At 44.9% G+C, this 22,489-nt stretch overlaps 1 protein-coding gene, 1 long non-coding RNA gene and 1 other non-coding gene across 12 annotated transcripts in view; 2 read left to right on the top strand and 1 right to left on the bottom strand.

The window, feature by feature from the left end:
- The first annotated feature begins 5,277 nt into the window (after positions 1-5,277).
- On the top strand, positions 5,278-7,920 carry LOC140625225 (uncharacterized). The gene is made up of 3 exons (XR_012024598.1): positions 5,278-5,561; positions 7,324-7,508; positions 7,696-7,920. It is a non-coding gene; the product is annotated as an uncharacterized lncRNA (long non-coding RNA).
- Positions 7,921-11,758: 3,838 nt separating this feature from the next.
- On the top strand, positions 11,759-11,861 carry LOC140631356 (U6 spliceosomal RNA). The gene has a single exon (XR_012028982.1). It is a non-coding gene; the product is annotated as a U6 spliceosomal RNA (small nuclear RNA).
- A 4,159-nt stretch (positions 11,862-16,020) lies between these two features.
- The window catches only part of ARHGEF12 (Rho guanine nucleotide exchange factor 12), a 151,388-nt gene continuing 144,919 nt past the window's right edge, over positions 16,021-22,489 (bottom strand). For all 10 annotated transcript variants that reach the window (XM_072822386.1, XM_072822389.1, XM_072822387.1 and 7 more), the window contains 3 exons: positions 22,104-22,420; positions 20,977-21,046; positions 16,021-20,139 (listed from right to left, as the gene is read on the bottom strand). In XM_072822386.1, coding sequence (XP_072678487.1) covers positions 20,129-20,139; positions 20,977-21,046; positions 22,104-22,420 — 398 coding nt within the window. In that variant the 3' untranslated portion in view covers positions 16,021-20,128. The remainder of the gene's footprint in view (positions 20,140-20,976; positions 21,047-22,103; positions 22,421-22,489) is intronic.

Here is a 22,489-nt window from a genome sequence, read left to right as displayed (position 1 = left end):
TGAAGGTTAACCACAAGTTCATAATGAGAGTGTGGATTTTTAAAAAAAAAAATCTATATTAGCAGCAGAATTCCCAAGATAGCAGGTGCTCAGTAAATGTGTTGGATGAATGAGCCGACATGAAGTGGGGGTTAGTGAGGTCTGCAGTTCTGGCAAATCAAATTTACTTCCACCACTGATTTGGGGGAGCCAGATGGGTTTTCCTGACACGCAGTGTGAAACTACTGGCCTCCACTAAACCTGAAGTCTTTACAAACCTAAGCTGAAGGTAGGGTTCTGGTGGAGCGCCTTGAGGTTGGAGACAGCAAGGGCCTGACCGAGGATCCTTATCGCCTCTTGGTGTGACGTGCGGCAACCCTGCTAGTGTACTACACTCAAACTCCAGATGAGATGAAATAATTCTCTGTCCTTTGGTCACCTGTTTGGGATATAAATGGTTCATTCCTAAAGAATAATGTCTAACAGAACCAGCTTAGAAGCAGAATTGATATGAGGGGCACCTGGGTGGCTCAGCGGTTGAGCATCTGCCTTTGGCTCTGGCTGTGATCCCGGGGTCCTGGGATCGAGTCCCACATCGGGCTCCCCGCAGGGGACCTGCTTCTCCCTCTGCCTGTGTCTCCCATGAATAAACGAAATCTTTAAAAAGAAAAAAAGAATTGATATTAGAAAGAGAATGGGTCTTGGATTTCACTTTGATTTTGACTCCTGCCTTAAAGGATGCTCTAAACAGCAGTTTTGCTTCATGGACATTGTAGCCAAGTGTCGGTGAAGAGCAAACATGCACACCTGGGGGCTGAGATGCACGCAGCCCCCAGGCCCCGTGGCAGCACATTGCTCAGCCTAGCTGACTGCAAAGACTATGTCTACTGTGAAAAAGCAGCCCCTCCACTTGAGGACCATGTTCTGAGGCAGCTCTCCTGCCCCAGCCTCTCTTACCTCCATCTTATTAGTCTAGGCGTACAGAATCCCGCTCACACTGAAATTACAGGGGAAACTTGGATCCTCCTTGATCGGAATACAACCTGCCTCCCCTTCTGTATTCGAGCTCTCCTCCCAGCATAAGAACCTAATTCATTCCCACCCCATATCTCAATTTCCATTTACTACCCTGTAGAGGAGATAAGCTGCCATGGCAATGCGTTCTTCTTCCAGAAATCTTTGGTGCCTATTATGCGCCGGGCCCTGGAGACAAAGTAGAAAACAAGACAAATCCAGGGCTTGGCCTCTTGGGGTTCAGGCAAATGAAAAATATCGTAGAGGCCATACATTGTCTTCTCACAGTCTGATCCATTCGGAGATCAGGTCTTTTCTGTAGGATACCTCACATACAGTTAACACAGTCGCGGGGGCATAGTCTAGGCCGGCAGACTGTGTGGGGGTGGCGGCAAGCACCAGGGACCTGTGGCTTATGGAAAGTCCAGCGCTGGGACCGAGGGTCTTCGGCACATACGGGCTTGGGTGTGCACCTGTAATTCTCTGCCCGGATCTCCCACAGACCTGGGCTGCAGCTGCAGGCCGGCCCCTGCGGCCGCACCTGCTAGGAAGTGGGGCGTGGGGCCCGCCTGCACGGTCAAGCCTGGCAGCTGGTGCCCAGAGAGCAGGGGTGCTATGCTTGCTTCTAAGCCAGCATCGTACCTGTGGTGGGCTTTCTACTTCCACATCCGCCTCTCCTCATGGGCTCTCACAGGCGAGGCAGGTTTCGAGAGCCCATGTTCCAGACAGAAATCAGTAAGGAAGCAGCAAAGCTGGGTTAAAACTCAGGGCTTCTGGGGGCCCCTGGGTGGCTCAGCGGTTGAGCATTTGCCTTCGGCTCAGGTCAGGATCCCAGGGTCCAGGGATCGAGTCCCGCATCGGACTGCTTCTCCCTCTGCCTGTGTCTCTGCCTCTCTCTGTGTATCTCATGAATAAAAAAATAAAATCTTAAAAAACAAAAACAAGTCGGGGCTTCTGGCTCAGGGAGGGTGAGAAGCATGCTTCGAGAAGGATGCTGGGCAGAGACCACTATGAGATGGGGACAAGCCCACTGAAGTCTGTGCTAGACAAAGACTAAAGTACTTTTTCTCACCATTTCCCTGTTGTCCTTCTTGATCTCCAAGAACAAGAGCAACGGAGAAAGCTGTACAGGGGAGCGGGAGCGAGAGCTAGGACAGACGAGGAATGGGGAGCTACCTGGGAGCAAGGTACGATCGCTTTAGCAATGAGGGGCACACAGGAGAGGATCTGCCTTCTTGATGCGACAATCTCAGGATACAAAAATAGGATGCCGAGGGCGCCGGGGTGGCTCACCGGCTGGGTGTCCGACCCTTGGTTACAGCCTGGGTCCTGATCTCAGAGCCCAGGGTCCAGCCCCGCATCGGGCTCTGCGCTCGCTCAGTTGGGGAATCGGCTTAGGATTCCCTCTCTCCCTCTGCCCCCTGCCCCAGTCTCTCTCTCTCTCTCTCTCTCTCAAATAAATAAATTAAAATCTTTTAAAAATACATAAGATGCCAAAATATGTAAATAAGATGCCACCTTCCAGATCACCCCAGGTGTGTGGGGTTGGCAGTTCATCCAGAGAACAGTTTTGTCTGCACTGTGGCATTAGGTCGTCCTGTGAATCATTAGGAAACAATCCCAGGAGAGTAAAAAGTAGAAAAAAAATGTGTGTGCATATGCATGTGTATATATGTCTCTCTTTACAGACACACAGCCAGGTAGGTGGACAGACAGATGTGTGTGCGCATTCCCAGAGACACGTATATTTCAACATAATGTTGGCCAGTTCCCTTTTTCAGCTCAACAAAACAGTAAATCAGCAGCAGCTTCCACCTGCCAGGAATGATATTAGGCACTAAGGGGTACAGAAAGAAGATCTGGACATAGTTCCTGCTTTCAAAAATTTATGTTCTGGTGCGTTTAATTTTCCCTTCTAAAGGAAAACCTTTACATTTTATCTCATAGCAATTTTTAGGAGCTCGTGCCCTCTGAAGGAATTCAGAATAGTAAAAAAGAATAAGATGGTGGGATTTCTATTCACTCAGGGCAGATTTCTTACTACTCTCCGCTAAATGAGGGATGAGTTACGTTCACGAACTGTACTGCGCAGTGGGCCGCGGCCAAGTGTGGATATGGAAGAGACGCTTACCCGCGAGCTCCTTTGTAGAGGAAGTTCTGTGTTGGGTACTGCACGGTTTAACACTCAGTTGTTTACGTCGTTACTCTTCCAGATTCCAGGCGAAAGCCTTAATTTAGAGCCATCTAGTTATCTTAATTTTAAAAAGACTAAAGGAAGATGTGGTCGTTGTCTTCAAATACTGAAGATCGTTCCCATTTGCTCCACAACCAGGACCAATGGATAGAAGTTATAGGCCGATTTTAGTTCAAATAAGAAAGAATTTATGAGTTGCCTCGGGAGATAATGAGCTCCCCAGCATTGGAAGTATACAAGCAGATGGATGGCCATCTGCCAGGATTGCCAGAGAAGGGATTCCAGCATTGGTTTAGGAGGTTGAATGAGGTACCTTCCATCTCTAAATTCGTGGATTCTCAGTCTGTCTCCTTGGCCCGAGGCAAAAAAAAAAAAATTTTTTTTCAATCTTTGGAGAAACTCCTATTGTTGCAAGTAAACATGTGCCTCATGGATTGGGCTTTTCTCTTTAGATGCATGGGCACTTTTCTTTAAGTGCAGTGAAGATACTTAATATTAGAAAATGCAATAATCACTTAAATGCTCTATTGACAAAATTAATATTATTGATACACTCAAGTGTTACTAGGTAAATAGCATTAATGGCCTTGTTAAAAAAAGGAAATCTATTTACAAGACAGGACGATAGTTCTCAAACAAGACCAATTTGAATAGACGAACATCGTGCTTGTTTTTTAAATGACTTCTTATAACATGCACACATGCGTACACATTCAGAAAGGAAAACAGTCAGTGGAGAAAAATGAAAAAGTATCTCAATATATCTACTGCTTTTATGCCTCGGAGTCAGACTGTACCACCTGCTAGAGGAAGGATGGTTTTCTTCATGCATTTTCAAGCATTAAGCACTTGGGTGAAGCTCAGCACGCACAATAATACCCTGTTCTTTGGAATACAAATCGACTCCAGGTTATCCTTCTCTGCACCCCCCCCCCCAGTCTGATGGAGTGCACTGCTTTTCAAATGCTAATTAGGCAGACTGTAGAGGTGATATGGTTGACTTAAAAATTTGGCGGGGAAAGAGAAATAGAAACTAAATTGAAAAAAAAAAAAGAAAGAGGCAAAGCAGACCCAAGAAAAAATACTTCTGCATAAATATTTAGACAATAACCAGAACAGGATATAGGTCTTCTCTCTCCCAACCCCTAGAGACAAGATTTTTATTTTTTTTTTTTAATTTTTAGTTTTTCATGTTCATATAAGGATCTGCTTTATGGACTAGTTGGATAAAAAAGTGAATGGGATGCCATTGTTATGTTGTCAGATAACAGAGTTCCTGCTGGGGTGTCTTCAAGGTTCAGTGGGGTTTGGTGAGCAGTTTGCTCACTGGCTGCTAGGTGCCAGGCCCTGTCGTGGGGGGGTGGTGCAGGCAGGTGTGGGGAGATGGGGCCCTGCCCTCCCGAAGCTCCCTCACTCCTGAGGGGCTTGGAGAGGCCCTTCTGTAGGCGTCAGCCCGCTTAACATCAGTCCTCAGCTCAACACTGCTGCCCCTGCTCCCTCCTCGCTACAAAACAAAATACATCTCTTATGTGGAAAGCATTCTCAAGATAAAAACCTTTCAATTCTGTCATCATGCAGGTAGCTGATCCATCTCCCTACCACTCTAACAACTGATATTTGCACGACACTTCACAGCTTATAACGCACTCGAAGCCACCATCATACTTATGGGTTCATCATCAGGGCCCTGTGACGTGTGGGGTTAGCCCCATTTCAAAGACGGGGACATAACCCATTTAGTAGTAAATGATGAGCCTTCAAGTTGTATTTTCTTTTTTTTTTTTTTTTTTTAATTTTTATTTATTTATGATAGTCACAGAGAGAGAGAGAGGCAGAGACACAGGCAGAGGGAGAAGCAGGCTCCATGCACCGGGAGCCTGATGTGGGATTCGATCCCGGGTCTCCAGGATGGTGCCCTGGGCCAAAGGCAGGCGCCAAACCGCTGCGCCACCCAGGGATCCCTAAGTTGTATTTTCTGATTTTAAACCAGCAAAGTCCCCTTCCACTACCGTTCTAGCTTAACCACTCCGCCATCCTCACGTAATACCTATACACTTATTTTTATTTATTTAAACTTTTGTGTTAAAAAGCCTCCATGCCCCATGTGGGGCTTGAACTCACCACCTTGAGATCAAGAAGCATGCGCTCTTGGGGGCTGAGCCAGCCAGGCGCCCCCTGCTGTAGCAGGTAAAGAACCTGAGGAACAAAGCATTTAATTGAACAAAGCTATGCCACTTCTTGGTGAAGCACGCTGCCGTCCAAACTCCTGCTTCTTCCCGTTCCAGGCTTTTCCCTTGTAACGGAGCCAAGCCACCAATTTCGCCTTGGGCCAGATGAAAAGATCAAAACGTTCTTTGTAGAATGGAAAACATTGGTAAGACCCAAAACCAAAAGAGCTAAAAAAAAAAAAAAATCCAACCTATCACTTGAAACAAAAGCAAAAATTAAATCTTGCTTTTAAATCAATCTTACTTTTTTTTTTTTAAATCAATCTTACTTTTAAAGTGAGTTTTATTCCTCTTTCCTTGTGCCTTGTCTTAGATATGTCTTTCCCAGGGGCAGGGTCTAATGTTTATTTATTTCATAGAAAATATTTGGAAAACATACCCGACGATGACATACACTGTCCACTAGGTACATATTTTTAATCACCAGCATTGAAACTAAACTCACAAGCATTTTACATTCTTAATCCAGACAGAACCATCCTATTCTGGGGGCTCCTGGGTGGCTCAGCGGTTGGGCATCTGCCTTCTGCCCAGGGTGTGATCCCGGGGTCCTGGGATCAAGTCCCACATTGGGAGCCTGCTTCTCCCTCTGCCTGTCTCTCTCTCTCTCTCTCTGTGTCTCTCATGAATGAATAAATAAAATCTTTAAAAAATAAGAAAAAGAACCATAGTATCCCTTGTGTGCAACAGAGCACATGGCTGACATTTAATAAATGCTAGATAAAATAGAAGCCGTACTTCAAAGTAACAATAGCTGAAGAATCTCATTAACACAAAGTAAGATAAACAAGCTACCATCGCACATCTGGATTGGCGTAGCTAGGCACCTTTCCCCCCGACTGCTACAAAAGACACGGAGCAGCTAGGATCTTACCCGACATGCTGGGCAGCATTTTCCATCCAACACCATGGTGAGAGACAGGAAAAAAAAAAAAAAAGATTCTTTTGTCCAGTTCTCTTCCCTAATTATACCTTGGGTCTAAATAAAGAAAATACAGCACACATAATCAGAAATGATTTGAAGTAAATGAAAAGCAACAGAGTGGAGGTTTTAATCATATTATCAGTGGCAAGGGTCAGAGGAAATGGACAGATGGGAACAGCAAATTATCCACAGTGGCAAGGAGCAGAGAAAGAGATGCAAGGCCAGAGGAGGAGTCAAGAAACTAAGCTTGGTTTTCCAAGTTCATTCAAAACTGTTTGTTTGGAAAGATGAATGGATAAAGAAGATGTGGTTTATGTATACAATGGAATATTCCTCAGCCATTAGAAACGAAAAATACCCACCATTTGCTTCGACGTGCATGGAACTGGAGGGTATTATGCTGAGTGAAATAAGTCAGTCGGAGAAGGACAAACATTATATGGTCTCATTCATCGGGGGAATATAAAAAATAGTGAAAGGGAATAAAGGGGAAAGGAGAAAAAATGAGTGGGAAATATCAGAAAGGGAGACAGAACTTGAGAGACTCCTAACTCTGGGAACCGAACTAGGGGTGGTGGAAGGGGACGTGGGCTGGAGGTGGGGGTGACTGGGTGATGGGCACTGAAGTGGGCACTTGAGGGGATGAGCACTGGGTGCTATTCTACATGTTGGCAAATAGAACACCAATAAAAAATAAATTTATAATAAAAAAAAAACTGGCGACTGAAGGAAGAGGCAATGACAACCCTCCAGCAGGCAAACTGCTTGCTAATATCCTAGCAAAACACTAACACCATCAAATAATAAGAAATATCATGATGTCTCCAGAGAAGCGAGGTTCAGACCTGCTTTCCCGTCTGTAGAGTTCCACTTAATAGAGTATATTCAACGTAGCTGAACAAATATCCAGAAGGTTACAATGTTGATTAGGAAAAATACTGTTTTTTTTTTAAAAAAAGATTTTATTTATTTATTCATGAAAGACACACACAGAGAGTCAGAGACACAGGCAGAGGGAAAAGGAGACTCCATGCAGGAGCCTGACTTGGGACTTGATCCTGGGTCTCCAGGACCACGCCCTGGACTGAATGCAGCGCTAAACCGCTGAGCCACTGGAAAAATGCTTCACACTGACATCTGGAAACCACCCGACCAGTTAAAAAAGCAGGTGGGGACATTTCGGTTGTTTTGTTCCTCTGAGAGTAACGCTGGTGTCCTGTGGGCCTAGCTGCCTAGCATCGGGGGAGGGTTAGGGGGCGGTGGGGGGGGGGTTGGAAGCCGAGGGAATGAGAGGTGGGAGGGACGCCCCCTTGGGGCAAAGCCATTGAGGCCTTCTCCTGTTGGGTTTATTGCAGTGGTTTAGGAAGCAATCCAGGAGATCACCCAGACGTCTTCAGCCATGGCCAGGGCTGCGTCAGACCAACAGATTATATCAAACGGCTTGTAAAAGGTGACCAAGTGTTGTAGATGATTGACCCTAAATAAAGCGTCTCCTGCCTAGGATTTTGGTGCCATACCATTTCATAGTATTCGCCTGACCTCAGCCAAAACAGGGATAAAATCTGAGATTAGGATAAGAATCTGGGGAAGTGACTCATTACTTTCGCTCACTGTATAAAGTAGCTTTGGTTCTGTCTTCTATTTACCAAAATGCAGAGGGTTACTAGGAAGGTTTGGGTCACCTGCCTTATGTTAAATATGTTTATTTTTATGTTAAATAAAGACTGCTCTCAATTTTTTTTTTTTTAGATTTTATTTGTTTATTCATGAGAGACACAGAGAGAGAGAGGCAGAGACACAGGCAGAGGGAGAAGCAGGCTCCCTGTGGGGAGCTCAATGCAGGACCTGATCCCAGGACCCTGGGATCAAAGCTCCCCTGGCATGTTGCTGGGTAGTCACCCAGTTGTCTCCAACCAACAGCACCTCAGATCTCTGGCCACGCTGGGTGCACACCTCATGAAGGGGAAAAACAAACTTGCTAGCAAACTGAGCTCATTGGCAGGAAAAGCATCCGTAGACCCCATCAAGACTCTTAAAAAACAAAATCCCTAACCAACCTTACGTTCGCACAGATTATTCCAACAAGATCATTTCTTCAGCTTGGTGCTTCGGGCTTTTTAGGCTATTGGAGGACCAAACACATGTAGTATTTGAGCTCTTACTGGGTTTCTAGTGTTGTAAAGGGCAGGAGAGAAGTAAGAAAAAAAAAAGATCATTTATCAAGTGTTGACTATATGCTAGGTACGACAAAACTTTCCATTTATTCCTTCATTTTCATCAACACAACCCTACGAGGTGTGCGGGATGGTGAGTTCCCTGTGACGGGAGCTGTTGAAGCATGTTTAAGGAGTGTAGGTAGGGGATGGATGAAAGCATTGAATCACTCAGGATGGGAACAAAGTGGGCGATCTCTGAGGTCCTTTTTTTACTTCCATTAAAAAAAGAAAAGACATAATTCGCATACCATAGGATTCACCTTCCTTAAGCGTACCATCCAATGTTTCTTTGTGTATTTGTGAGGTTGTGTAACTGTCACCATCTTCGAATTCCAGAACATTTTGATCCCTCCAAACCCATTTGGACTCTCCCATCTCCCAGCCTCTGGCAACCAGAAATCTGCTCTCTGTTTCTATGGAATCACCTATTTTAGACGTTTCATGTAAATGAATCATACAATCTGTGGGTATTTTGTAACTGGCTTCTTCCCTTGGTGTGAAGTTTCCGAGGACCATCATGATGTAGCGTGCAAGGGCCAGATAACATTCCATTGGGTGGATGTGTCATTTTGCTGACCCGTTCATCAGCGGATGGACTCGGAAGCACTTTCCACTCTGAGGTTTATGGACGCAGGGTTCCCGTTCTGCATCCGGCTGGGACACCAACAGGTGGGACTCCAGTTGGCCTCCAGCACCACACTTGCAGCTTCTTGGATGACGTGGCTGTTGATAGACGGCTGCCTCAACTGCACATGCCAAATGGAACTAATTTCCCCTGACAGCCTCCCTCCTTCACGCTTCCCCACTTTTGCTAATGGCAACACCAATCTCTCAGGTCCATGCAACAGTCTTCTTCTTCTTCTTTTTTTTAACCCCTCCTTCTTCTGCATAGTAACTCACATGCCAACCTGTGTAGACCCTACCTCGACTATACCATTTCCTCCCATTGTCATGACCGATTTCAAGCCTCTTGGCTGTCAGTGTAGGTTTTCACCAGCTTCCCCATTTGCTAACTGTCCCCTTTCTACTCAGTGTGATTCAGTTGCTGGATTTATCCTTTTTATGTGCAGCTGTGTCCAAACCTGTCCCGGGATCAAACGGCTGAAATGAAATGCAAATTTCTAACCCTTGGTCCAGCGTAAATAGCTTGCAATTTAGTAAAGGAAGAAAGGCAGATAAGTGATAGTCATACCCTTGCCTTCGCTATTTGATTGCAAACATCTTTAAGGGAAGAAACTATTTCCACAGCAGGGTGAGAAAGACAAGGCTTTGGTGGAAGCCAGGCCCTCTCTTGAAGCCTACCTATTCCATCAGGGACACGAGAATCACCCCAAGCTTCCATCACCTCATTTGTGAATAAAAAAAAAAGGAGAAAAACTACTTACCTCTTGGGGTGCTTGTGAAGATGAGACGTAAGGTACATAAGGGGACAACACCTGACGTGTAGCTTGTACACAATGAACTGTGGCCCCTGCTTTCGTCCTCCCCGAGATGCTGCACACTGCTCTGCAGAGCGGGCACCCAATACTCGGACTGCTAAATGGAAATGTGGGGATTTGGTGGGATACAGGGGGAAGCCCCAACTGCGGAAGGAGTCAGGGAAAGAGAACAGTAGCTGGCAGTTGCAGAGAATGAAAAGAGGGAGCTTGGAAACACGAGCAAGACATGGATGGACAGGTACGTTCTGGGCTGGCCTGAAGGCAAAGGCTGAGGCAGGACTACCTGGGGGCAAGGTGCGGGGGGCAGGGAGGAGGCTAAGCCTCACTCGGGTGAAGGGCCATGATGGGTAGGAGAGGGAAATCAAGTTGGCCAAAGAAATCATGAACAGCTCAGAAACTAAGTAGAGTTGGATCTCCCCGTGGGAGTCCCCACAGAGCCATTACGGTTCTTGGGCTGACAAGTGACGGGAGGAGCAGGAACCCACGCTCATGCTGGTGTTTGCCCAAAACGACCCGGCCACGCTGGGGATAGAGCAAGGAGCACACCAGAAAGACATTTTGAGTGCTGGGGGGCTCAGTGGTTGAGCATCTGCCTTCGGCACAGGGCGTGATCCTGGAGACCCGGGATCGAGTCCCACGTTGGGCTCCCTGCATGGAACCTGCTGCTCCCTCTGCCTGTGTCTCTGCTTCTCTCTGTGTGTCTCTCATGAATAAATAAATAAAATCTTAAAAAAGAATACATTTTGAAAGAAAAAAGCATTACAGGCCTTCCCTAGTAACAAAAACGATAAACGATCCTGAACTTTTGCCTCTTTCCCCGAAGGCCAACATTTTATTTTTTCCCTCCAAACATCTTCAAACACCTTGTTCCTCCAATCCTTTCTTTTCTGAAACAAAGCTAGAAATAAACTTGACCGATTAGTCAGGAAACCCTATCAGTCGTGGCTGTCCAGGTACTCCGACCCAAGATAGAAAGATTCCGGGTTATCTTAATCTGCCTACCTGTGCCCAGGCTTAATTGCGATGCGGCGCTTCCCTGAAGAGACAGGAAGAAGTTGAGCATGTCAGGTAATCAATCAAAACTCACATTTACAGCTCCAGAACCTTCCCCCACACTCCTATTAGAGTACAGATACCCCACAGGAGGCAAACATTAGGCTCCGTAGGTACTGCAGCCAAATATCACTGGCTGCCCCCATCAAATTAGAATGTGGCAAAGAGGCCACTTTCTAAAAGGAAAAAGAAAAAGGTCAAGAAATTTTGAGGCCTTTTTAAAAAAGATTTTATTTATTTATTTGATAGAGAGAGAGAGCACAAGCAGGGGGAGCAGGAGAGGGAGAAGCAGACTCCCCCCCCCCCCCCCCCGAGCAAGGAAGCCCACACGGGGCTCGACCCCAGCGCCCTGAAATCATGACCTGAGCCAAAGGCAGACACTTAACCGACTGAGCCACCCAGGCGCCCCAAATTTGAAGCTTTTACTTTCAATAGGTGGCAAGGCATAGGGAGAGTTTTGTGCCTCTTTTCCTTCCACTGGAGCTGTTTATAAATATTTGATTGCATGAAAGCCTCCAAGTTCTCTGGGACTCATTCTTGCTGGCTGGGCCCGTTTTGCTGCTGCTGCACTTGCTGGCTAAATAATCAATCCAGCTACCTCAGGTTCCGGGCACTCAACTTTTGTGAATTTGCCAAATTTCAGAAGCCTTTCAGAAGAGGCCATCAATCAGGACACGAGAGGGAATGGAGGTAAGCTCTGTCAGTCTCAGGCTCGCTTTGAGCACATATACTAAAATTGGAATGATCCAGAGAAGATTAGCACGGCCCCTGCGCTAGGATGACACACAAATCTGAGAAGTGTTCTATATTAAAAAAAGAAAAAAAAAAAAAAAAAGACCTGTCAGTCTCTCTCAGCCAATGCTCAGAAAGTCTTCTCTGAACCAGGAATGTCACATCCGCTTCCCCAAAAGCCCTCAAGATTCTTGTAAACTGGCATGGAGATGAGGACAACAGAGAAAATATAAATAATACCTCAGAAGACTGTAGGTCATGCTCAACTAGAGGAATCTATCAAAAGAAGAGATGCCAAAGAAGAAGAGGGCAAAGGGAGATTTCCAGGGACAGACTTCAGCGAGTGACATTAAAATTATGCTCTTATTTGGAGGAACACACGAGGCCAGGAAAGGCTGGGGTCACCTGGCCCAGCGAGCCCCCTCTAAGCTGCACCTCTGTGCTCTTGGGTCATCGACCTTGGACCCTGTCAGGACTGGAGGGACCCAAGAGAGAACTGGCACCTAACTTCCTCAGGAGAAGATGAGAAACCTGGCAAATGACTTGTTCCGGGTTAGACAATGAGCTAAATGAGAGCAGAGAGTAGAAAGGACTTTAGTTTGGTCTGGTCATGCTTCCTTGGTCTGACGTACAGATAGGAGGGGAAGACAGGGAAAGCCCCAGAAACCCTGCCCCACATCACCCTTCAGGCCATGCTGTCTGGGCTACAGGGTTTGCGTTCTCCAGAAAAGGTCCTAAAGCATAAGAAGTTCATATCCATACATGAATATGAAAATCGCTTATGCTCTTTACCGCAGTAGCTATGGTAATATATGCATTTTTAGGAAGATAAAACGCAAAGTTTCATTAAATAATCACACTATAACTCAGTCTCCCATTAATTAAAAATGTAAGCAGCTCATATATTTTAAGGAAATTAAAGATGTTTCCAAACTACCAAGGTCTAGCTTTAATGGGAAGATAAACCCAAATAGCATCAGCACACTGCGTATGGAAGGAGGCTTTCAGCAAGATGGAAAAAAACCATTAGTTACACAGGACTGCGTAATTTCTGGGACGTCTCCTGCGACCACACTCCACCCCCTTATAACAGTAGCACCAAAGCAGCACAAGTTCAATATATAGGTTTCTTAAAACCAAGGTTCTGGGGGCACCTGGGTGGCTCAGTGGATTGAGTGTCACCTTCAGCTCAGGTCATGATCTTGGGGTCCTGGGATCGAGTCCCACGTTGGGTTCCCTGCTTAGTGGGGAGTCTGCTTCTCCCTCTCCCTCTGCTCCTTCCTCTGCTCACGCTCTCTCTCAAATAAATAAAATCTTAAAACCAAAGTTCTTACTAAATCACCATTTCTTTCTTCCTTTACATTTAAAAGAAATAGGTTAAACAAGTATATTATTATATAGGCTAGCAACCAATTTTTAAAAAATGAACATACATTCTCTCCCTCCTCTCTCACACACATACACGTAAGCCTAGCATTTGGACACACAAAACCATGATAAAACCTGAAATAGGGCTGCCTTTGTAAGAGAGAGATTTCCATATCCTAAATGCATTCATCATCTTTTCACCTTTCCCACTTTAAGTATTCAGCTCCTAGAATAAAATACTGCCACCACCAGCTTTCTAGAGAGACACCGATCACATGCTTGGAAATTTCTTATTCATGCCCCACAATAACTCCATTAAGTATTACTGACCCTGATCTGGAGCTGAGGAAATGGGACCCAGGGGTTGACCTGCTCGGGGTCACACAGCAAGTGAACAGAAGAGCTAGAACTGAACCTGACCCTTCAGGCTCTTTTCACCACCCCAACACTTCCCAAAGTATGGTCTGCAAACCCCTGGTGTTGCCAAGATTTTCAGGGATCCAATCATAACTATTTTCATCAGACTACTAATTTGGAAATTTGTGTCCACCACCGTGAGACTTCTCCAATGAGATCAGTTATCAATACCAATGAACGTGAGCTTTTGATTTTATGTAAAGAAATGTGTCAACAAGTGAAGGTCTGTGTAGTTCAGGAAACCAGTTATTTTCCAAATTACTGATACGGGGTATTATAAAACCATGCATGGGTAAAAGATGCCATTTTTCACACACTTGAAGTTTAAAATGGACTGATGTATTTTAGTGTCACAAAGTATAAAAATTTCATTGATGTGGCTTCAGATTCCACATTGCTGCTCTTTTAAGAAACTACCACTCGTCAAGTTTCAGTGTAGTATCAAAATATCCACAACCATCTGAAAAGGCTATTAAAATACTTTTCCCTTTTTAAAATATGTGTCTGTGTAAGGCTGGATTTTCTTCATATACTTCAATCGAAGCAACATAGCACACCAGATTGCATGCAAAAGTAGATACGAGAATCCAGTTGTCTTTTACTATGACAGACATTAAAGACATCTGAAAAACTGTAACACTCTTCTCATGAATCATTTTGTGAAAAATGGGTTTACAATTATTTTTAAATGAATTAATGTTTTTTATTGGTTTTCTCCTTTCTCATAAGGAATTTTCTCATTTCCCTAACGAGGTCAAGGTCAGTAGACACATTCCACATGAATACGAGATCCTCCAGGAGGCCTACAATAACTTTTAGGAGTATGAAGTGATCTTGAGATCAAAACGATTGAGCTTGGCTGCCCTTATTTAAAATAATGAGAGCAGAAAAAAATTGATCTGTGCAGATACTTCTCCAAAAAAAAAAAAAAATTACATGTATACAAAGAAAGGGATACCCTAGAATAAAATGCTGTAAAGGAAGCCTTAAATTAAAGGTAGGCCCAAAAGCACCCTCACCAAGTAAGGGGGAAAGACTGGAATAGAAAGAGAGCTCTCTATCTACCCTAAATGGTTTCACACCGAGGCCTTGGCTGATGCTCAGGGAATGCTGGTGTCTCACTAGCAATAGGTGGCAAAACAAACATGCTTCCTGGTGGCTAAAATCAAGCAAGTGCTTGCAGTTAGCAGTATGGGTGACACTTGCCATTATAGGAAAAAATGGGAAACACCTAGATCTAGCTATTTATCTGTAATGTTTGAGGACATTCGTCAGGAAGACATCAACTGAAAAGCAATTATTCATCGGGATAGATCCTCTGATCTTTCCAGTTGGTACTAAACCTTTGGTGAGCCAGTCCCGTGGCTTGGGAGAGGGATGGAAACAATATAAGTAACTGCTCACAGGCAGAGACAGTGCTTAATTTTTGCTGTTCCTCTTAGAAGATAGGCATCCAGGACCAAGTGGGAATGGAACAGGTATTCATCTCCCCCACAACCTACGTTCATAAACACACTTGCAAGCACTAACAGTTTAATGGCCACAAAGTATATTTAAAGTCTCAATTTTTAAAGGGCTTAACTAAAAAATCCTGCAAAATATAAAGCATTTTTCGCTGTACTTATCAGATCTACTGGCCAAATGTGCCCCCGAATGACTGAACATTTAAATGTCATCCTAAGAATTAGTCAAATGATACGTCTATGTCAAAACTAACATACCAACAAGTCCCCAAATCAGCAAGCTTTCAGGATGGAAATGGGATTAAAAAAAAAAGAAAAGAAAAAAAAGAAATGTTGCTATCTTAGGAAATCCAGCGTTGGGGATGAGAATGGTAATAAAGACATCCTATTTTCATTTAGGGTAGCATTAAGCCGAAGTTATTTTCAAGTGAACCATTAATTCCACTGACTTATATACTTTAAAAATGGTTAAAATGACAAATCTTATGTGCATATGTTTTACAATTTAAAAAAGTATATCAAGTCATTGAATTGTACTCTTTAAAGGAATGAACTGTATAACATGTGCATTAGGTCTCAATGAAGCTGGCCCAGGTGCTGCAACATTGCCAACTGCTGGTGTCTTCACAGAAGCTCACACATTAGTGGCCAGCTCCCCAGTAAAGATGTTCTCATAAGCAGGAAGATGTTGGACGGTCACTGCCAGGAAGATTAATCAAGGCCTCCTTGGTGCCTAAGCTTTTCTTTCGTTTCAAAGATTTTATTTATTCATGAGACACACAGAGAGAGAGGCAGAGACACAGGCAGGGGGAGAAGCAGGGTCCCCGTAGGGAACCGGATGCAGGACTCGATCCCAGGACCCCGGGATCCCGACCTGAGCCGAAGGCAGATGCTCAACTGCTGAGCTACCCAAGTGCTAGTGCCTAAGCTTTTCTAATGTAACTTGTATAAGACAGAGCAAGAAGAATATAAATAAAAAGTCACATCCTTAGTTATTTTAAGCATATTTAATATTTGAACTTTCATTTTCTATTTTCCCAGACCCCAGAAAACAGAAAGTTTTTAGATGACCAATATTTTGTTCCAGAAACATAGTCTTATCAGCTAATTCATAAAAGAGCTATTTTACAAAGGTACATCTGGATAATTAGAACAATAAAGTCTTTTAGGCATTTCAAAATGTGATCAGTAAAAATACATGATTATTAATAAAGTTTTTTTTTTAAAGATAGTTCCAGATTTTTTTAAAAGTAATTTCTGTTAAAGAGTACATGATTGTATGGTGAACAAGGAAAATAAAATGTTCTAGTAGGAAGAGGCTTATTAAAAATAACCAATAGTGTGCACATTACAGTTATCACTTTTGCAGGACATCTGCTTAGCCATTGGCACCCGGAAATGGCAGACAGGGCTTCCTTCTACGAGGTACATTTTTTTTTTCTACCAATTTATTATCAAAACCATCAGTACCAGTGGGGAAGGTGTAAGGAACGAGGCAAAAGAAACTCCTTTCTTGAAGAAAGAACAATTTTGCAGATCACTGAAAAGGCGTGGACCTGTCAGAAGAAAACATGGTTTATCAAACAAAGACTTTAACAGTAGAGGCGAAAAAACTAGCCAGCAGAAAGAGGACTAGAAGGTCCTGCCAATTTTCTATCTTGAGGTCCTCTGTACACACTTCTCAGTGATGCTCTCTGTGACACACAGGGAAGGAAAGATTGACCAAAGTTCTAGTAGCTCAAAATAACATCATATACCACCTTCAGAGAAGACAGTTTCCAGTTTGAAATATAGAAGCTCCAGGTAATACACCAAATTTACCAGCATCACCAAAAAAAAAAAAAAAAAGAAAAGAAAAGAAAAAAAGAAAAAAGTAAGTAAAAGACAACTCAATGGAAGCATAATTATTTTCTTTAGCTTCTAAAAAGAAGGGGGGAAAAAAACTTTTCACATTAGATTTCCCCTCTCTCCTCCAAAAAAAACTTTTATCTTGGGGCACCTGGCTGGCTCAGTCTGTAAAGCATGTGACTCCTGATCTTGAGGTTATGAGTTTGAGCTCCTCGTTGGGTATCGAGATTACTTCAAAAGAAAATCTTTACAAAAAAATTAAAATAAAGAGACACATCCTAACAGTAGTCAGAAGTTGTTTTGGGGAATGGGAAGCCATAAAGGTAATGAAATGCACCTTCTTATGGTACAATATAGTAAATGGTTTCAGTTTAGGTCCTAAAAGCCGAGAGAACTCAAGCAGTCCAAGTCAGCTGATTTTAAAGTATGCAAAATATATGGCTTCTAGGGCTGTAATCATGATTTTAAATTATAGCACTTTGGGGGCTTGCTGATTTGCCTTGATTAACTCTGTTCTCTGAAAAGGAAGGAGACACTCCAAACGTAATTTGCCACTTAATAGCAAAGGAGCCATTAGGCCCCCAGAAGAGAGCACAGGGTCACAGCAGGTCACTTCAGTGGCTAAAACCCAGCTCTCCTGCTCTGGGGAGGTTGCTTTGTTCACCACCCTTGGATCCAGCTTCTCCTCCAGTTAACTATGAGAAAACAGCTTTGATGGGGATCACTGTCACTCAAAACCCAGGGCGACTATCTAATTCCATCATCCTGAAAGGCAGATATGGTATCAGAGCAGAGTGCATGTGATTCTAAAGGCCGGAAAGAAAAGGCGGGGCTGGGAAGGAGGAGGGGAGAAGTTAGGCTGGTAGGACAAAAAGAACACTCAAAAACTAGAATCTTTTCAGACCTAAGACTTTGCTTTGGGGCTTCATTTAAAAATCCAGATATAAATTTATTTGGAGGTACTAGAGCTATGGTCAAAGCATTTTTCCAGTTAGCCCGGTTCCAAGGAGAGGTGAAAACTGTAGGAGAAGACAAGCAGATCGTTGTTAAGGACAAGATACTGGCGGAGCTGGAAGAGAAACCTAAACGTTCCTTAAACAAGGGCCGAAGAATTACATGAACTTACCCTGTGCTGTTTGAACTTAGGGTGAAAGTTCTATTGTTTACCTTGCTCCTGATTAAATGCCCGCGGATGATGACGCTGGTGTCAGGGGGCCACAGGCGTATCACCCTGTGAGTTGGGAGTGACTACCCCCTTTCCAGCCCCACCTAACCATTCGGTTTCTACCTGCTTCTCTTACGAGATACAGAAAGTCAAGTCCCAAGCTTGTCTTACTAGCTTCTGCTTCTGCTTCTAAAATGTTTACACCCAATTCTGATTTCGTTCATGCTGGGCCTGCAACTCAAAATATCAGTCTAATTTATAGATGAGGTCCAACGAATGGTCCAAGTTGGTCTACTTAAAAACACAGGTCAGACTTGAAAAGGCAGGAAATAGGAATGTGGACAGAGATGAGCTTGTCAAGTCGTAGTGGTGTTTACAGGAGGAGTAGGGAATCATCATTACTTGCGATGAGAGTGCCGGGGAAGAGGAAAGTCACATCCCGATTACCCCCAGGGTTCAGAGGGCACTACTGAAAGGTGTGAGCAGTGGAGGAACACGCGTTGCGTATTAACAGAACTGGAAGATTTGACCAATGATTTCGTTTTAGTTGGCAAAAATACTCCAAGACGTGTATACCCGATGCACAAGGAAAACCACAGAAAGCCAACGTAACTGACGGAGTTCTCCAGTTACGATTCTGAAACATCTGTCCCCTGCAGGGTGCTGCCCATTCTACAAGTCACTCTAGAGCAGCCAGCCAGCAACCCCTTGCCCACAGTTTCCAGTGTATGTTCTGGTCTGCAATTTGTAAGGTCACGCACCAGTGTGGAGAAAGCTCCGGCAGCGAAGTCAGAGGAAGTGCTTCTGGAGCTGGTTTGAGCAGCCCTGCCTTCTCCACCACCTCTCTCTCCGCTCCACGCGTGGCTCTCCTTTTAACTCAAAGAGCCCTTTGGCACCATCAGTGCAAAATTAATATTCGAGTTAAACCTCCAGGTACTAAAATTTTACTGGCCTTCTATTCAGCAGTACCCGTGGCTAATGAGAGCCATGGTTCAACTCAGTAGTGATTCCGTTAGATAACCTTCCTAGACTCTTGCCCCCGCTCCCAACCCACCCCTCCTCAGCAGCCCCCACCCCTGCCACCAGTTGAAGCATCTTTGTTTGTTTTCTTCCTTCCTGCTCAATCTGCAGGGATAATTTTCCACAAGTGCCGAAGTCTAATGTATCATCATAAAAATGAAACAATACCAAGAATAACAAATTTATAGCCAAGAAAATAAAATTTGCTTTCCTCCCCCTCCCAAGTCCCTCCCCTCAATAGAAAAAAAGACAAAAGAAGAAAACACACCCATTTTCAAGTGCCTGCTATTTAGTACATTGAGGATTTCTGTTAATTGCAGGTGGAGCCCAGCTACAGAGAAGAGGTGCTTGCCTCAGGTGGGAGGAAGCCCACCTAACTCTGCCCACCTGGGCAGCACACAGCTCGAGTCCTCTGTGCACAGGAACCACGGGCATGCTGTGCCTTCAAGGAGGTGCTCCTCAACGAAGACGCCTACTGGACAGCAGGGGCCACGGGACAGACTTCAGTGAAGGCTGGATGCTCCTCCCTCCCCCGGCTTACCCTCTCTCCACCTCTCTACCCAGCCTCCCAATACCTCATCCGGAACTCTTGGCTTCAGGGGCAACTGACCCTTGGGTGTCCTAAATACAAAGGGCTAAAACTCTCACTACTCAATTAAAACAAAACATGGCAAAATAAAAATTAAAATGTGCTTTCAAATACGGAATGAAGTCAAATAAATACATCTGATTTTTCTCTTCTTCTTAAGTCTAAGTAAAATTTCATATCCTACACCCAAAGCTCTATACATTTGGTTTTTGTTCTGAATCAAAATGAATTTCCGATGGTGAGGAGCGCAGAGCGAGAGAGTCAAGGCTCCCTCACTGACAGGCTAGTGCAGCTGCCGGACTTGGAAGAACTAGTCCCGCTCTGGGCGCCCAGGCACGCGGCGACCCCTGGGGTGGGGGGTTCACAGGCAGACCCTCCGTCACACACTCTCTCTGCGTCCACGCTGCAGCCAGGATGGGTGATACAAGGCCGGTGCTCAGAGTCCAACAACCTTCAGTCACCTCCAGGACACGTGGTTCTAACTCTTATCTGGGAAGAATAATGATAGGCAGAGATCAAATTAAGAACAGACTAATAGAGAATACCTAGGCACCTGTGGGGCTTGTTGTGTGTGTCTTTCTGGATTAGAAAGGCCTCATTCAAGGGGCGCCTGGGTGGCTCAGTGGTTGAGCGTCTGCCTTTGGCTCAGGTCGTGATCCCGGGGTCCTGGGATCGAGTTCCACATTGGGCTCCCTGTAGGAAGCTTGCCTCTCCCTCTGCCTATGTCTCTGCCTCTCTCTGTGTCTCTCGTGAGTAAATAAATAAAATCTTGAAAAAAAAAAAAAAAAAAAGAAAGGCCTCATTCACTCATTCAAAACCATGTGAGCCAACAACAGAGTACAAATTGCTGCACTGAGCACAGATCCATTTGCGATCACGGGGAGATGGCGCTCTCGCTATTAGGACAGATACCCACGTCCAGCAAGGCCTGGTGGGCCCAGAGCCTCCCTCGGCAGCACTGGCAGGGTCTCAGGGATCTAGGATTTATCAGGCTTACCCCTGCCCTGTTTTCTGCTTTTGCAAAGGTGAAGTAAAGCCTGGGGTGGGTAGAGGAGAGGGGTGGGTAGAGGGGAGGAGTGGGGAGCCAGGGGGCCGGGGAGGACGGCACAAGAACTGACAACCACAGCTTCTCTTAGAAAAGGAAGAGCAGAGTCAGCAAACAACAGCCTCTGCTTGATATATGATGTTTGGAAACAAGTGGTTTTTTAAAGACAGGAAAGAAATGGAATCTCAGAAGGTTTCCACTTTAAAGAATAATAAATCATTCTGTTGGACATACTGTTGGCAGAATGATTCTAGAGTCTGGAATCCACGATTTTCACATACCTGAGTGCTTGTCTGTGAGGGCTGATCCAGCCAGCCTTTGGCAAAGAATGCTGTAACTCTCTTCCACCTTCTGTAAGATAAAACCCACGGGGTTCTCATTTGAACATCATAATTTTCCTTTATGAAAACAGGGAAGAAACCTTTTCATATTGCCAGTACATGCTTCTAGATTTCAACATGAATGTTGTTAAAGATTTTGTTAGTGAGGAAGAAAAGTGAACCGCATTCCTTTTACCTGTCTCTCCCTTGAGTAACCTATAACTTCTTCAGGTTAAAGATGATTCCCCCACCCCCGGAGGCACCCTGAAGACGGCCCCACGGGGGACAGGAGCTGCATTAGAGCCAGCTGGCCCACGATGGCCTTCTAGATACCTCGTCTGCCCTTGGATGACACTCCTTATAATCACATGAAGAAGGGAAAACCTATCACATAAAGCTAAATGAAAAACTAAGGGAGACCATTCTTCAGCTCAAAGGCTTCTAAGAACACTTTTAATGTTGTCCCTAAGCCTCTAACTAAACCAAGTCATGAAAAAAATGTTTAGGTGCTGGCAGCTGTGTCTACCGATGACAAACTTTAAGTCCTTTTCTCAGAAATCACCACATAAGTCAGCTTTGAAATAGTGGCCTGTACAGTGACAACTTCAACTCCAATTCACAAAAATCCTTTCGTGCGCCGGTCTCCAGATCACAGGGGCCCCTGGAGCCAATTTCTGTGTGTTAGAGTGTCTGGGAAACTACCTGTATCGCCCTAACAATTCATAGATAATTCATAAGTGAAAGCATTTTCTAGAGGAGACACGAGCCCTGCCCATGCCACTGGCTTGCTGTTCACGTTTTCTCACAGAGGCCAGCCAATCATCCCAAATATACTTGGGTTCTTACACGGAGAAACCCACACAAGCAGGCAGTCTACAGCCCTACGGTGTTTCTGTTCTTGTGATCTGCAACCAGTTGAACCATACTGTTCTCAGCTTTCTATCCAAGACTACTTATGGGTAATGGTCAAGGAGAACAGCAAATCTAGAACCTGAACAAGCTCACCGGCATCAACATTTTGACTATCCTCTACCTCCCTCCTCTCTGTTTCTTTACCCAAGCCACGAGGACGCTGAGGTCTGAGGTACCTTTAGGTGTTCTAGGTCAGCCTCGATCTTACGAATGTACTCCATGATCTGGCTTTGTGAGTCTGCACAAGAGGGGGGGCTCTGGATCTCAAAACAGGAATCCTCCATAGCTCCCCAGCGCTGCTGGACCAGGAATTCTGGGGTGAATGGTGAAGCCGCCCCATCGGAATGGGCATGCTGGGGAGAGTGCTGCTGTGGGCGGGCACAGTCCATGGCGGGGATGCCTGCCGTGGGCGGCGGGGGAAGCGAGGAAGCAACCTCCTCGTCCGTGGAGCTCTCCTGCACCGCTTCATAGCCATCAAGAATCAAATAGTTTCCTGTTGACAGACACAACAGCTTGATGAGCTTCACGCTGCCATCCTCACATCAAAAAAGAGAGATGAGGT

Source organism: Canis lupus, chromosome 3, assembly GCF_048164855.1.
Source record: "Canis lupus baileyi chromosome 3, mCanLup2.hap1, whole genome shotgun sequence".
Classification (NCBI taxonomy): domain Eukaryota; kingdom Metazoa; phylum Chordata; class Mammalia; order Carnivora; family Canidae; genus Canis; species Canis lupus.
This window is presented reverse-complemented; position numbering and strand designations above follow the sequence as displayed.